This window comes from Echeneis naucrates, chromosome 3 (assembly GCF_900963305.1).
Source record: "Echeneis naucrates chromosome 3, fEcheNa1.1, whole genome shotgun sequence".
Taxonomy (NCBI): Eukaryota; Metazoa; Chordata; class Actinopteri; order Carangiformes; family Echeneidae; genus Echeneis; species Echeneis naucrates.
The window spans coordinates 5,961,827-5,977,280 of NC_042513.1; the positions used below are offsets into that span (position 1 = coordinate 5,961,827).

Sequence of the window (15,454 nt, forward strand, 5' to 3'; positions counted from 1 at the left end):
TTTTGCGCTTTGGTAAAACAAAAAATGGCCACCGAAAAAAGGTACATTTAACTATATTATATAACTATAACTGTATAGCTATATACTGAGCATAGGCAGGAAGTTAAACAGCTGTTTAAGGACACTGAATCAGCTGCAGTTGCAGTATCTATAAGCACCTGATGATCACCAATCACTATCACGCCGCCAATTCATACCTTGACACCTGAATAATTTATCTGAACTAATGACTCACATATGACCTCAACCACCCACAGGTGTTGCCAGTATTTCAACAAAACAAGGCTCTTGAATGAAAACATGACTCAGTGTTTGACTTTGTACTTATGAGTATCCTACTGCTCCACTGAGAATCATAGTAGCCTGGTTCTTATTAACACTAGTAAGGACTTTAGTTGAGTCTACTGAATATATACTACATAAAATATGGATGATTAACTGCCACATGGGGGGAGACAATGGTGTTGATGTGGTGGATGGTGCTACCAAAGTACCAAACAAAAGTAAATGCCTCTTTTGAGCTGTTACTTTGCTGAATGTCAAGCTCAAATTGAAATCTTACTGAGCAAAAATGGCCACTCCACTTACTGTTCAAAGAAACACAAAAGTGTAGTTGTTTTTTTTGTTGTTGTTGTTGTTGTTGTTATTATTGTGCTCAGGTTGGTGCACTCAGTCTTGATCTGCTTGCCGTAGCACTTTAAAAAAAAAAAAAAAGGGATTCATGTTTCTCTCCCATCTCATCTTCTCTCTTTTTTAATACTCTCTGCAACAGCCTTTTAGGGGCATGCAAAGCCTTTTCAGCAAATTCTCACCACAAAATGCATGTGTAATAAAGAGACAGGTGTCGTAGACATGGTGAGAACATGTCAGACAATGAGAAATAATATGCAGGGAGCAGAGGTCAGACTAATAGCAATGATTAAAAATGTTCTTAATCATCAAACTAACAAACTAACTACCCAGGGATTTGGTGTGAACCTTTATAAACAGGCTTATTTTGTTGCCATCATGGAACTCAGGTTATAGGTTGAGTTTTTCAAAATACCTTTTTAATTGGCAATGATAGCCTCTCTGCACACGTATAATTAACTTAAGCAGGGCTTCACACATGTTTTACTGTTGACTGTCGCTCTGGGTGGACATTTTCAGTTTCTGGTATCTCTAAATCAATAGATCCATGTCCTTCCCTGTGGACACTAAAACACACACAAGCTTGCACACAGTTTTAATACTGTGCAGGGTGATTATGCAATTTACTAATTTGCTGCACCGAATGATTTTTGCACGATGGGCCATCAGCATTATAAACACACTTTCTATTTAGTTCACGGCTGTGAGACTTTTTTTTATGATTTTTGCAGCTATATGGCACAGCTAATTGTGTTTCAATAGTTGCCTCCGCAATCCGAATGTAATTTTATGTTAAGTCTTTAGGTCACTTTTATCATTTTTGTTGCCGAATTCAAACCATTAGCATATAAATAGAAAACACCTGGACAATTCATATACAAGAAAGCTATGGTTACAGCAAAATGACACATTCATACATTGTAATCTTTTCATTTGAGTAGGAGAACAACCCGGTGGTCCTGTTTCAAGTGGGCTCATATGCAGCACAAGATTATCATGCCGGCCTGATTTACAAAGCTCATGCTGATGAGACTTTAGCAGAAACAACAAAGTGCATCATGATAAAATGTGACATGAAAAGAATGTGAAAGAAAAGAACATGAGTTCACAAAGATAATTTACAATGTTTAGGTTGATTTCTTATCTATTCTATTATCTATTCTTCTTTATTTCTTATCTATCCACTGTGCTAACCCGCCATAGCAAGATATTATCAATGTAATCCAGGTTTTCATATTGACCATGATCTTGGCGCCAAATGAAATTTTGTAGAATCATCCACAAACAATAACATCCTTGGCGAAAAATGTGCTGAAAATATATTAGCAATTCATGGAGCACTGCACATGCAAGCACTCGAAGTAAAGTATTGATTTTTAATACCATTGTTATAATTATGACAAATATGTAGTTTAATCAGAAAAAATGCAGCATTTTGAATATATATATTTACTACTGTGCAATACCTAACATTATAACGTCATGTATGCAAGACGTAGCCTCAAAATCAAATCCCCTGAGTGTTCTCCTCCACACTCTCACGAGTCCTTATGATTTGATCCTTTACATTTTCCCTGTCAGTGTCACTGTCACACTTGGTCACAGAGACACCCCTGGAACTTTCTTAAATCAAGACTTCTGGAAGGGTTCCAAATCAGCATCAGTGGTGACTTGCTTTGCTCTTCAAAAAAGATCAAACAGCTGCTCTTACTCACACCAGTTCTCCCAGGGTAACACTATTAATACTATTAAAATGACATCTCATTCATTCAGGAGCTCAAATCACAAGGCATCCAGCTTAAAACTTGATCACTGAAGACAAACAATGCAATCTGGGGTTAAGCACAACTGTCTGATATGTGAACATGCAGGTGTTTTATTTGTGGCAGGTCTATGTGCATATTTGTGAGCAGAAACCTAGGGAAGAAGAGAAGAAAAAAGAATAACAAAATGTAACGTGACTGAAGAGAGAGACAGGCTGTTGTTTGTGAGATAAAGGTTGTTTCAAGGTAGTATTCACATATTGTTCCAGCCACATCCAGCTCTGCCTCGGCCTCATACTTGCCTCTCAGAAGAAGGTGCGTAAGCCAGACAAAAAACCAGAGGCAGCGAAGAGGATGATGACTGAGATCAAAGTCCGCGTAATTTTCTCAGGCAAATACTACACATGGGGAAGCAGCCTTAATAAGTCCACTTGTGTTTTATTTTACCTTCCTGCCTCCTGAATGCTGCAGGGAATTAATCAAGGAAATGTTTAGCTACCTGCCACTATGCTGGCTAGCTGCTGTGTCCGGGTGATGGGGTTGACACGGCGTGCCTCCACAATGGCTGAAGCTATTTTCCTGGCATGCCTTTCTTCCCCATATGCAGTGAGGATGGATGCAAGAGCCTGTTGATCCAAGGTATTCACAACGTCAGCAGCGCAAGGCATGTCGAGGTACCTACGCACAAAGAGAGGCCCAATTAAACTGCTTGACGCAATGTCCTTGCTGACAGTGGCAAATCCTGACAAATCTGAGATACAGCTGAAAACCTTTGCAGCTGACAGTTAGGGATAGACTTATTGTGAGTGATTTGAAAAGAGAGATGCATCTTATGAAATAGTATATAATAGGGTTATCCTCACTGGTTCCTTCTGCTGACATAGTAAAATAACACAAATATTTCTGACAGAAACATTAAACTACAATACCTGAACACAAGCTTGTGCACACGCACACGCAGATTTAAATGACACGTTTATACTTCGGTGATATGGTATTACAATGGTGCCATCATTTAAAGAAAGGAAAAAACAGCATCTGCATTTTGATCTTGATAAATGTATAAATTATAACTAAAAATGTAAACAAGCAGAAGACAAAACAATCAACACAGTTCATACAAATTCACACTAAATCAAATAACGATTGCAAAGATAAATTTAGCCAGGCTCGTCAACCTAAAACAATATTAAAAAGGAAAAATTTATAAATAGAACATAAATCATAATTTAATAAAGATTTTCCCAACAAATAAATTGTCATTTGATAGAAATTTTACTCACAGCAACAGATCTTACTAAATCTTACACATTGTTCTTTCAATGAAATGAGAATTATTTTGTTTTTGAAGTCAAAATGACCATTACTAACGTAAAAAAAAGGCAGCCCATGTGGTTGGCAGCCCATTCGGGATACTCCCTGTTTTATTAGCTGCAATTTGACATGACTGCTCCTGTGGGTACTAAAGCAATTTAAAGGAAAGAGTGACTGACTATTTCGCAAATCCCAACATTATTTATTAAGAAACTTATGTTTTTAATGTCCGATTTTCTTAATCAGATTGAGCACGATGTAGCTTTCCCAGACCTTTTATCTGTTGCACAACTCTTACCTTTCTCCATCCATTCTCATATCCAATGGCCCATCTTTGCTAAGAGAGAAACCTCTTTCTGGCTGATCCATTTGCATAGAGGAACAACCAGCATCCAACAGGACAGCATCAATGCTGCCTGGCTGAACATTCATGTTTGATAGCAGGGCCTCAACCTCACTGAATCGCCCAAGGATTGGTTTCACACGACCCCTGGAAAAACGATGAGTGAAAGGAACAGCACAATTAGACGTGTGCATCATTGTATGTGTCACAGCTGCTCTCAAAATATTATTAAAATCTTAGTTCTTGGAATCCAACTAAATGTCTTAGTTAGCCTGTTGAGATCATTCCCATTCTCTGGCAGAGATGTTTACGCCGTCATTTCCTTATGCATGAGTGGTGAAATCCTCCAGCCACAATCATGCATTTTTCATGTGACCTTTTAACATGGTGTGAACAAAGATGATGGCAGAGGAAAGCAACAGGAGTTAGCATCTATACATTAGGAGCAAAAGATCTTCAACAGCTTGGTTCACAGATAATGAAAACATGTTACGAATAAAGATATTACTCTTCAAGCAAAAGCAGCCAAATTCTCTATATTTCAGACAAACTGCAAAAGCTAGATAGCTTAAGTTGATGGTGCTCTCCTCATAAAGCATTCAGTTCAATGTATTGTCAGAATTTCATAATTTGTAGTGTTGCTCATCAAAGCAGTTGTTGCTCTACTGATAACATGACCAACGATGAGCTTCAGTGGTTATCTTACTCCCAGAGTAACATTAACCAGTTGACTGCATGTCGGAGGAGCAGTCCAGAAAGCGACTGGCCTCTGCTTTGTCCCCTTCTCGGATATGCCCACTTAAGGTTTAGAGTTCAATGCATTTGGGTTGACAAGCACTTCAGTACACCTCCAAACAAAAAACAAAGAGGTTACTGTAAGTACTCTAAGCATTACAACAATAAAACAATTCTTTAGTGATCGACTTTGGGGACAAAGTGGTATGCTTTTAAAAAAGCTGACTTAATCTCAGAACACCAAGCCAATTTATTTATCTTTTTCATCAGCAGCACAAACCAAAATAGTGAGGAACCGACCCCCCTCAAAAAAACAAAAAAACAAAAACCTGGATAATAGGTCCTGTGATGCTGCAAAATGGTTCAGGAATGGTTTGAGGATGCACAACAATCAGTTCAAGCTGTTGACTTGGCTTCCTTATTCCCAAGATCTCAATCCAGTCTGTGGGATATGCTGGACAAACAATTCAGTCTGTGAAGGTCCCATCTCACAACTGAGGACTTACACAATCTGCTGTTAATGTCTTGATGCCACACACCTTCAGAGGTCTAGTGGAGTCCAGCCTTTAGTGGTTTAGGTTTGTCAACAAGAGGGGGAACAAGACTGCACAATATTAGAGAGGTAGTCATAATGTTACGGCTGATCGGTGCTTATGAAAACAAATGACTTAATTCAAGTCTGTGTCCACCAACAGACATGGGAAGGACCTACCTTCCGCCACTAACTGCATCTTCTTCTATAACATGCTTTTATAAGGCACTGAAGGATTTAAAAATATGCAAAACAGTTACATAACATTTTTAAATTATTAACATCTTTATGTGGCTTAGACACAGAGTTGGAGATATAAATGCCTTATGTAAGGTCTTATATTATTAAAGAGGACAAGTTTCAGTGGTGTATGTGCTGAGGTACAAATGTGGGCTCATAATTGCTTCAGAGATTCTTACTATTTTTAGTTGTATAGTTGTTACAGTTGTTATTCTGGCATCTCACCGGATCCAACACTCAATATGAATTTCCCTAACTTCAGACACTGACAGTTCAAGGCTTTGGAGATTGAATTTCAGAATTTGGGAACTGCCAGGACAAAGATCACACCTCCTTTTACTACTGTAAAACAATGGCTCAAAGAAACCAGACAGAAATCCTATATATTGTTCTTTCAGTGTCTAAACGGGACACCTGGAAAAACAAAAAGTTATTAGATGATACTACTGTAGGTTTAACTGATATTTTAATGCTCACTTGATTTTTCAGACACACTGCTGATGACAAAATTCTCATTGGTCCAACGCTCTCCAGATTATATGTTAATTAATATTAATGAAATCATCCTCAGCTACCAAAACATAGTTTGGTAGCCCTTACCTTAACCCTTCTCCATTGTTCCACAGTTTGTGTGTGTGTGTGTGTGGGAATGTGTGTGTGTGTGTATGTGTGTGTAGGTGTGGGGGGTTGGGTGGCAGAAATGTATCAAAAACAGTTAGACACTCTTTTCAAGGCAAGAAATCCAACAGAAAAATTGACGTCTACTCGTCTTTTAGACCCCAGGTTAATTCAAACCATAAAGCACTCAACAGATAATTAACAGAGGAAGACGGTGACAACTGCCCATATTACAGTTTGTGTCTTTACAAGTAAAAAAAAATGTTTACCAAAACCAGAATTTAATTCTTAACACCAGCTCTCTTACTGTATTTTTTATTTATTTATTTATTTTATTTTTTTGGGGGGGGGGGTTCAGCTAAAATATGCTAAGATTATTTTGTCAGTATATTGTCAATATTTTATTTGTATTGTAGTAATTGTTTTGTCAGTATTTTTCCATTATCCATTTATACATGAAAAAATTTAATTTGCCACACCTTGATATTTCCTCACAAACCATTTGCTCCCTAAATGTATCCTTAGATTTCCTTGTTCTTGTCCATCTGGAAAAAATAGTACTCTCAGGGAGGACATCAAGCACCTTCACAGCAGCTTCAGTTTGAGTGCATGCTTGTTCAATACTATGCTGCCTCTTCACATATCAGGCCTGAAATATTCCCATGTGTTGACCTGCTCAATTCCTCTACCTGCGTCACTGAAGCCTAAGACAAGATGCTGAGTGATTGCTTTCAGCAGGGGAGTTGTGATGAAAATATCTACAGTCCAGCAAAGGGAAAAAAAAGAGAAAAGCTACAAACAAAACAAACATGTACAGGCTCGTCTTTAAAAAGGCATGCTGGTTAAGATTTCCATTTTTGCTACCTCTGCTGACCTAAGAAACATGATGAGTTATTTGATTACCATTTGAACAAAAGCATATTGTGAGTTTGTGACTAAACTGCTAGTATCTTGTTGGTTGCCTTGCCACCTAGAAAAAACATCAATAACTGTTAAATGCTTCCCTGTTGTTTCGCCACCTGAATTTTATCCTCATTTAGGAAATGTTAGGAAATGAGCCACAGATCAGGAACATTTAGAAATATGGATATTGACACTCCCCTGGATGCCGTCAATGAAGTGCAATTGATTAATTGAGCTCATTAATCAGATGGTTAGAGCTGACAGGATGGCCTCTTGTGTATTGTACCAAACAATAGTGGTAAGTAGTATTAATTGTAAGGATATGTTACTGCATGATTTATAAAATTCAGTCAGTGCAATGCATATGTACATATGTGGAAAACACAGACTTTGTGTGGCTCTTCACTGGGAGGTTGTGTTGGTGCATGTAAGGTTGGACGCACTTTTGCTGCTCGTATGTCATTGTCCAAATTTTACCCATTTCAGCCACACAGATTTCTGTTCATGCGGTCTGTGTCTGGGTGCTGTATTTGACTATGTTAGCCTGGCATCCTTTTTTTCAGATGGATTTGTTTGTTTGTTTGTGGTCTCTAGCTATGCTCTGGATAGAATCTCTTTGTTCTTGAAAACACATTGTAAATAAGCACACCACATTTTTTTGGTGGCAAGTTGGGACTTGGGGAAAATGGCGTGACTGTCATGTTGTGTTTTGGTCATCCCAAGGCAGGCCATAATAGCGTTGTGCCTCGGTAACCCCTCAATGGGACATAACAGCAGGGTTATGGTGGCAATCAGATCATTTTGGGTCCTCCATGAAAAAATGCAGCCTGCCAACACAGTGGGTACCAACACAGGGCACTCTGGTCGAAACAATGCAAGGTCACCCTGCAAAAAAACTTAACTTTGTTTTAACTTGCTTAACTTTGCTGCAACACAGCATGATTTGGCAAAGCACTACATGGCCAATCACATCAAAGCCAAAGCACATTCCTGGTGAATTACCTTGTTATATGCATGTTATATTGTTGTATATGTGTGTAATAGCTATAATTGCAGAACATCTATGTATCAGACTATAACCCTGACCCTTAATAATAATAATAATAGTACATTTTAATTTGCAAATTGAAGACAGAAAACAAATGTTTTGAAGAAAATGGCTCCAAAGTAACAAAGTTTTCATATGCTCCTATCCTTGTGTTAGAAGCAACATGTTACTTGATTTATAATATCAATTGTCCTTAATGCAAACAGGCAGTTGGAATCACATCTCATATTATATCAGTGTGCGCTACCCACATATGCTCATATGCAAATCCATGCCTGGTTTGACATATCAATAATGCTTGGTGCCTTTTCAGATTTATCACATTCATTGCGGACACTACTGCTGCAGTGCTTCTGCACAGGGAAGGCATAGCAACAACAAGAATGATAAAAAAGCAGAGAATAGCAAGACTCAACATGCAGGAGACAAATCCTGTTGAACACAAAGGTGAATATCATTAAGGGACTGGATGGCTATATTCTTAAGATCCTACTTTTAAAACATAACTGATTCTAAAAACGAAATAAATTTGAAATGACATTCAGAAGAACGCTCAACAGTTTGCACTGAGGTTATAGTTTTCCTTAGACATGAGAGTAAAGAGGAGGGAGAAAATCCTCTCAGCCTGTTGTGTGGATGCACTGTGTAGAATACCAGGGTCTTTTACTCAGGCTTCCAATAATATTTGTTAATTGCTAGATTTCTCTCGCTTCTCTCAACTTGCTTCATGAGTGGGTGTGGAAGAGTTTACAGCAGGGATATATTGCTGCTGACAGAATACAGTGTTCTCATTCTATCTCTCTTAATTGTCATTCCCTGCTCACAGGCACATTTCATTGGCAGATTCCCTTGAGAGAGGTTTCCCCAGAATCTACGTAAAAGGATTCCTTCCCACGCCATAGTTTTAGGAACATCTCATTTTCATCCTCCTGCGCCTTGCTCATGCACACACATACTCCCTCTCACCCTGGCATTGTGTCCTCGTGTCTCCCTATTCTCTCACGCTCATGTTTTCCTTTCCTTTTCTTTTTTTCCCTTCTCATTCTCTCTCTCCGCTTTTTTAACTTCGCTGGGCTTCACTCTACTTCCCTCCCCTCCCTCATTTCTTATAGATCCTCTGTGGGAGGCAGCATCTACCTCACATTACAGGCGTGGGCCCTTACTCTGACAAATGACAAGCCAAGCCCACCAGCTTTGCGTGGGGGGAGAAAAGCTTTAAGTTAAGAAGGAGGAATGGATTTGATTGGATGGTGAAACTCAGGGGTTGTATCTTGGCAAGCAGTATTTGATTGGGCTCAGGCAAGAAGTGAGAAATGCAGGAAGAAGTCCAATACTATATCACATCTTCAGTATGTTTTTAAAAAATGGTGACCACAAACTAAACACAGCTCAAAATGGTCAGACTTAAGACTTTTAGCATTGCGTAAAATAAACATTTGCTTAAACAGCTCATAGCTTGAACTTATGTTATGCTTTAGCCAATTTTTTTTCTTTTCTTTTCTTTTTTTTTTAGCAGATCTTTTTCAATAAATCACTCACGAGTGTTCCTTGTCTAACTGCTGGGCCAGAGAAATTGCTGTGGGATCTCGGTCTAAGGCCAGGACTGTGACTTCAGGAACCATATTCATGATTGCTTTGGTATGACCACCGCCTCCAAAAGTCATGTCCAGGACCACCTACAATCAAGAAAGCAAAAAAGCAACACATTCATCTCACAACAGGACTATATGAGTCATCATCATCATCATCTTATCACCACAATGTCTTTATCCACAGAAGTCACTGTGGTTACTTCACCATTTTATTTACCTTCCCCTTCCAAAGTGCCAGGTCAATAGCTTTCAAGATAAAAGTATGAAGTATAATATCTCAACTGACTAAACTAAATAACTAAATTTAATAACTACATTTCAATGATGTCAACTAATCAAGTAGTATGTCAAGTAGTGTACAGTTAAAAATCCCTGACAAGTTCTTTTTATGTTATTTTTCTTCTTCCCTTTGCATTTAAAAGGTTGTGACAGATTAAAAATTTACTGTTGGAACATTTAATCTGGAAAAACCTACTGACGCAAGATAAACATGACATTTGCTAAGTCATTCTTTGAATTACCTATGATGCCTTACAAGTTCTGGCCAATGTCAATTATTTCCTTTGATTTACTTTGAAGTCCCACATCAGCATCCCTCTGTCAGCTAAACTGCTATTTATTGAGCGACCAACAATACCACAGAAGGAAAAAAATTGGTTCTCAACTTATATAGCTATAACCTTCACTTTTAAACATTTTGTTATTTCCGAATAATTATTTCAAATCAAGTGAAGCTGTTCTAATTCAATATCTTGATATAGTGCCAATTATTTTGTGTTATGCAAAGGGTTCAGCTTGTACATATAAAGAAGTACTATCCAATTCTGCAGTTCCCTTTAATGCAAAGTGCATATTTGCTTTTGCTTCTTCACCTTATTGTTTTGGTTTTACGCCCAAAGACTTTGTATCACTCCCATTGGTCTGATCAGTAATTTCTGTCAGTAGGAGGCTGACGTTTTTAATGGGGGCTTCAATCAGGAAATCTCTTCACACCAGAGGGAATGCTGTGTTGATGTCATATCACAGTTATCAAAATTATTGTTTTCCAACTTGGAAGTGCTGTTCCCATCCACTTCTAATACATAATTATCAGCAGGTAAGTCACTTTTCTCAGAGTGCCTATAAATCTGACAAATATTATTACATTCACATTCCTGAATGGCAAACACATAAGAAACATCATATGTACAAAAGACTGTTGAATGACTGATCATACAGGATTTGCCCCTCAATATTGATCGTGTTTCTGACTCTGTAACTGAAACATAATGTAACGTAATGTAAGATGTTTCTATGTTCATGCTAAGTATTTTAATTAAGTTGTTAAGGAAATCAATTTTGTTCTGATATTGCAACAGATCGCAATGATTAATTAAGTGAAAGTTATCATTATGGGATTGATCAGTCCCCTGCTGAGTTTCATTTACTGGCCTGAATGAATTGCATCTTATGACCAATTTAATCGTGAATTCATGATATAAACTGTCATCTCAGGTGATGGAAGTGGAGTGCTCCATGTTTAAAGTTTTGACCATATTTATTAAATCATGTCATGAGAGGCAGGCAGGAGAAAATGTTTTATCAAGGAAATGTCTAATACCTGCCAACCATTGTGCAGCATCCTTGCTGTTAGTCAGGTAGCTGTTAACTCAGCTGTATCCATGACTTGCAAAGCAGAAAAACATCTCTTGTCCAGCTATATTTCTTATGTGTTTCTTGACTGCAACTGCTGCATCAAAAAAAATAAAAAAATAAATTAAAATAAAAATAAAAAATCCCAGCGCTGACTGCACTGGTTTAACAGTCTAAGATACTCTGAGAACTGGCTGGATCATGCTTTACTTTTAATGTTTCTCCTCCTTTTTATGTATTATAATGTGAGCAAATGGTGGGGAACAGATGTAAAAATGACACAAAAGGAAATTCCAGCTATTCCCCACAAAAACATTAAACCTGTCGATCGATAGTGACGTTGAAGGTGGGGTGTGTGCGTGCATTGTGAGGGAAGAAGTGATCAATGGCGGTTCCCTCTCCTTTCCAGCGCACAGCAGCAAATGGGGAGGGGGTGTGGGCTAGTGGGATGAGTCACACACATATTGAACTTGCCTGTTGTGCTATTCAATACAAAAAAAGGAAAAGGAAAACAGAAACACAAACAACAAAGTAGGCTGTCTTTTATTGAAACACTCGACACAAGCAAGCAGGAGACAAACTGGTTCCTCTACTAGAGTGTGCGACACTTGTCATAACAATCTTCTTTTGTCAGATCTTTGGGAATCTTTGGTCAAAAGAACACAGATAAAACCTATTTATTACTCTGGTGCAAATGACAGCACAGACTGTCACTAGACGCTCAATATTGTTAGAGTTGGTTGGTATGAAATCCAAATTCTGTATTCTGTATTTATTAAAATTTGTATAATTGCTGCAATGAGCACAACAAATATCGATCTGTATGATGTTTAAAACAAGTTCAGGCTTCACTTGCATACAAGCACAAACACACTGAATGAACTAAGCTAAAATGTTGTTGCCCAAAACTGGATTTTGTCTTTGTCTTTACAATGTAATGTATGAGGTAAACTGAAAATCTTATTCCTTCACCCTGAGGAAAAACAACCTTTGTCAGGAGATCTGACTGCTGTCTACAAATCCATCTTTTTTTCAAAAAGACTGCCACTTTTGCCACCAGATGGACAAAACAACTTCTTGAAAAAATGTTGTGATAATGGGTTCAGCATTTGCAATGAGGATTGACACCGAACTCATTCATGTTGATATTTCCTACCGAGGGGTGTGAGCGAGGCTCTTACTTAGACTAGGTCTTGACATAGAAAGCAGCAGGCTAGAATTAAGCCAGAACATAACTCATCTCGGTCTGTTAAATGCACAGGTGATATTCAAAATAAAGCTATTTACTGTAATCTATGTTTTGAACTCTGTTTAGAGTGTGTAATATCTGCCTTTCCCAGCAGAGGGAATAGGAGAGTTAGGAGTGGTCCAAGTGGTGCAGTCCAACAGTGAAGCTGCAAGGTGCTATATTGCAGGACATTTCAGCACTCTCCCCCCAGCATTCTTAAAGAGAGCCTTTTTTCCCAAAAGGAAGCAGTTACCACCTTAAAGGATCTCATTTAGTATGCTACCTCAAAAACATTGGTAAGAGCACGTTTAGAAAGATTTTACAAACGTGATGTGAGAGAAGTGCAGTTTTTGCAATTCTGACATTTTTCAAATGTAACAGCTCATATAACAGTCAATATTACCCTGGCCATATGGAAAAAAGAGCATCATCTCAAGTCTTATGGTTGAATTTATTAGCAAAAGGGGACAGGAACCTGAGAGAAGTCTGAGTACTCACCTAAATCCTACGTGTGACTCCCCAGCCCAGGTCAGTTACAGTGGGGGATCTAAAATGTCATTGAGGGGAGTTTTTACAGATCTTGTTACACTAACACACAGACCATTAGGGAGACAGATACACAGGTACAGGATCGCTTTTCTTGTTGCGTCCGTTGCCATGGCAAGAGCGGAGCTAACCGGTTTGCATTTCTTTCTGTCACACAAAGTTCATGGAGAGATACAAGTGTGCAGTAATTTGACAGGTTTATGGCATTAGAGCATTGTATGAATAAGTGAAGGTGGATGCTGTGATTATGGGAAGGGACACTAGTACTAATGAAGTGTCTTGATTACTGAGCATTTTCTTTGGGGACTGGACAGTTAATATTAATTCCCCACTTAAAACTACCAGTATGCTCAAACTAGATCAAATGTATTTTACGTTTACTTTCTAACAACATGTTGATGCCTGAACCTCCTCGTTGCCACGTCAGTTTGTGTCTCTACAGCTTACCTATGCATGTTGATTGTATCATTACTTTAACAGGGCAGTAAATACAGTTTTCCTTGGTTTACCCCCCCCCCCCCCACACCAAAAATGGGTGTGAGCCTTGGGGTTGCAGGTAGAAGGTAAAGGTGGGGGTGAACAAAACAGATGGCCAGTGAGAGCAGACAAAGTCAAAAGGCATGAAAGCTTCCTGCAATTACTCTGTCAAGAGCTTATGTTGATGGTGATTGGTGATGTCTGAGACTCCTGCAACCTAAATTTAAAGAATACTAAACATACTACCTGTGTGTCTGAGAGCTGGGGAGACTAAGTGAATAAGTGAGTAGGTGAATAAGTTATACAGGAGCGTACCAATGTTGACAAAACACGTTGCCAGAGGGTACCTTCCAAATGCCTCTCTGTATGTTAGGATAATCTCTCTTTTGTCAAAGGAATGCTGCAGTTATGACAAATACTTTCATTCTTAGGTCTATTCAGTTCTGTTTGCACTCTTTTGGCTCAAGTTTAAATAGAAGCACCTCAAGAGGTATTTGCATTAGGTGGGACACGACACATCTACACGCGTAACAACAGTATTTGCTCAACTGCTTCCAAAAACATCCATATAAGGCATGACTGATGTAGGTCTAAACTAAAACAATATTGGCTACTTATCCCACCAGATGAGTTGATATGACAGATGAGAAGCTTTTTTCTTGGGCTTACTTTTAGGATTCTCAAATAAGTTCTTACATTCCTCCTGTGAGATGGTGGAGTTATTTACTTAGGAAAGCATATGAAAGTTGTTGGATTTTTTTTGTAAAATGTATCATAATTTGAGGTAAACATATGAATTCAGAAGAAAAGAAAAGAGGCATCTATTCATATGCATGCATGTCCATGCTAGTCTATCAGTCGGTCCCCTCTGACCTCCTGTGGATCAAATACTTTAATATGTCATGAACATGAATGAACGGATTATTTCCATTAATATTAAATTTCATGCTGGGTCAACCAGTACCTTAGTGGGCAGTCTGTGGACAAGGTCCTCATCAGCAACACTGGTTCAACTCCAGCCAGTATCATTCCCCACTCTCTCTCCCTCCCATTTTCTGTCACTCTTCAAGCTGTCTTATCGAGTAAAGCACATGCTTGTAAGCAAATGCGGGAGTGAGTTGAATCAAAATAATCAAGAGCTGGCCAAAGATAAACATGCAGAATGTTTTTTTTCTTTTTTATAATATTTTCCTTTGTTTTGAAGTAAGGTTATTCATTTATGAATATACTCAAACAAATAGAAAGTTATAACACATGACATGATTTTGCACACTTGTTGCATCACTATAGACGTGGATCCTCATGGTTTTTAAAACCAATATACAAATTTTAAAAGGGTTGAGGGGAAAAATCTAATAAATGAAAAGTTTGTGAGCTGGACCCACTGAAAATTTTATCCCATTTTATTTTTCATGAGATTGGGGGTGATATAATCTACAGGATTATTGTATAAACATAAGTGAACTGCTCACAGACATTCTTCACAGTTATTGCACTATTGATTCATTCAACATTTTTTTTTCCCACCCATCAGAAGATGCCAGACCAGACAGGAAGGTATGCAGTCCAATTTCACAGCAGAAATAAATTTTTTAAATTTTTACTTTTTTTTTTTTTGTTAGATTGGAGATTTGGAGGGAGGGGTGTAACATTATTTAAAACAAAAGGAAGAAAGAAAGACAGAAATCAGAATTGAGTTTCAACATTTCATTTTTGATTAATCACCGCTGATCTGCAAATTAACTTTAATTAATTAACTAATTAATTAACATTAATTGACTTCAGTTGATAAATGTTTCTTCACTGGCAATGTATGGCAGCATATCAGACTCACAGATAGTAATGAACAATTC

General features: G+C 38.1%; 1 protein-coding gene across 3 annotated transcripts in view; it reads right to left on the reverse strand.

The window, feature by feature from the left end:
• Positions 1-15,454, reverse strand: part of mettl15 (methyltransferase 15, mitochondrial 12S rRNA N4-cytidine) — a 32,246-nt gene that overhangs the window by 2,360 nt on the left and 14,432 nt on the right. For all 3 annotated transcript variants that reach the window (XM_029498099.1, XM_029498097.1, XM_029498098.1), the window contains exons 3-5: positions 9,666-9,802; positions 4,006-4,197; positions 2,893-3,071 (exon numbers count right to left, since the gene is read on the reverse strand). In XM_029498099.1, the coding sequence (XP_029353959.1) occupies positions 2,893-3,071; positions 4,006-4,197; positions 9,666-9,802 (508 nt within the window). The remainder of the gene's footprint in view (positions 1-2,892; positions 3,072-4,005; positions 4,198-9,665; positions 9,803-15,454) is intronic.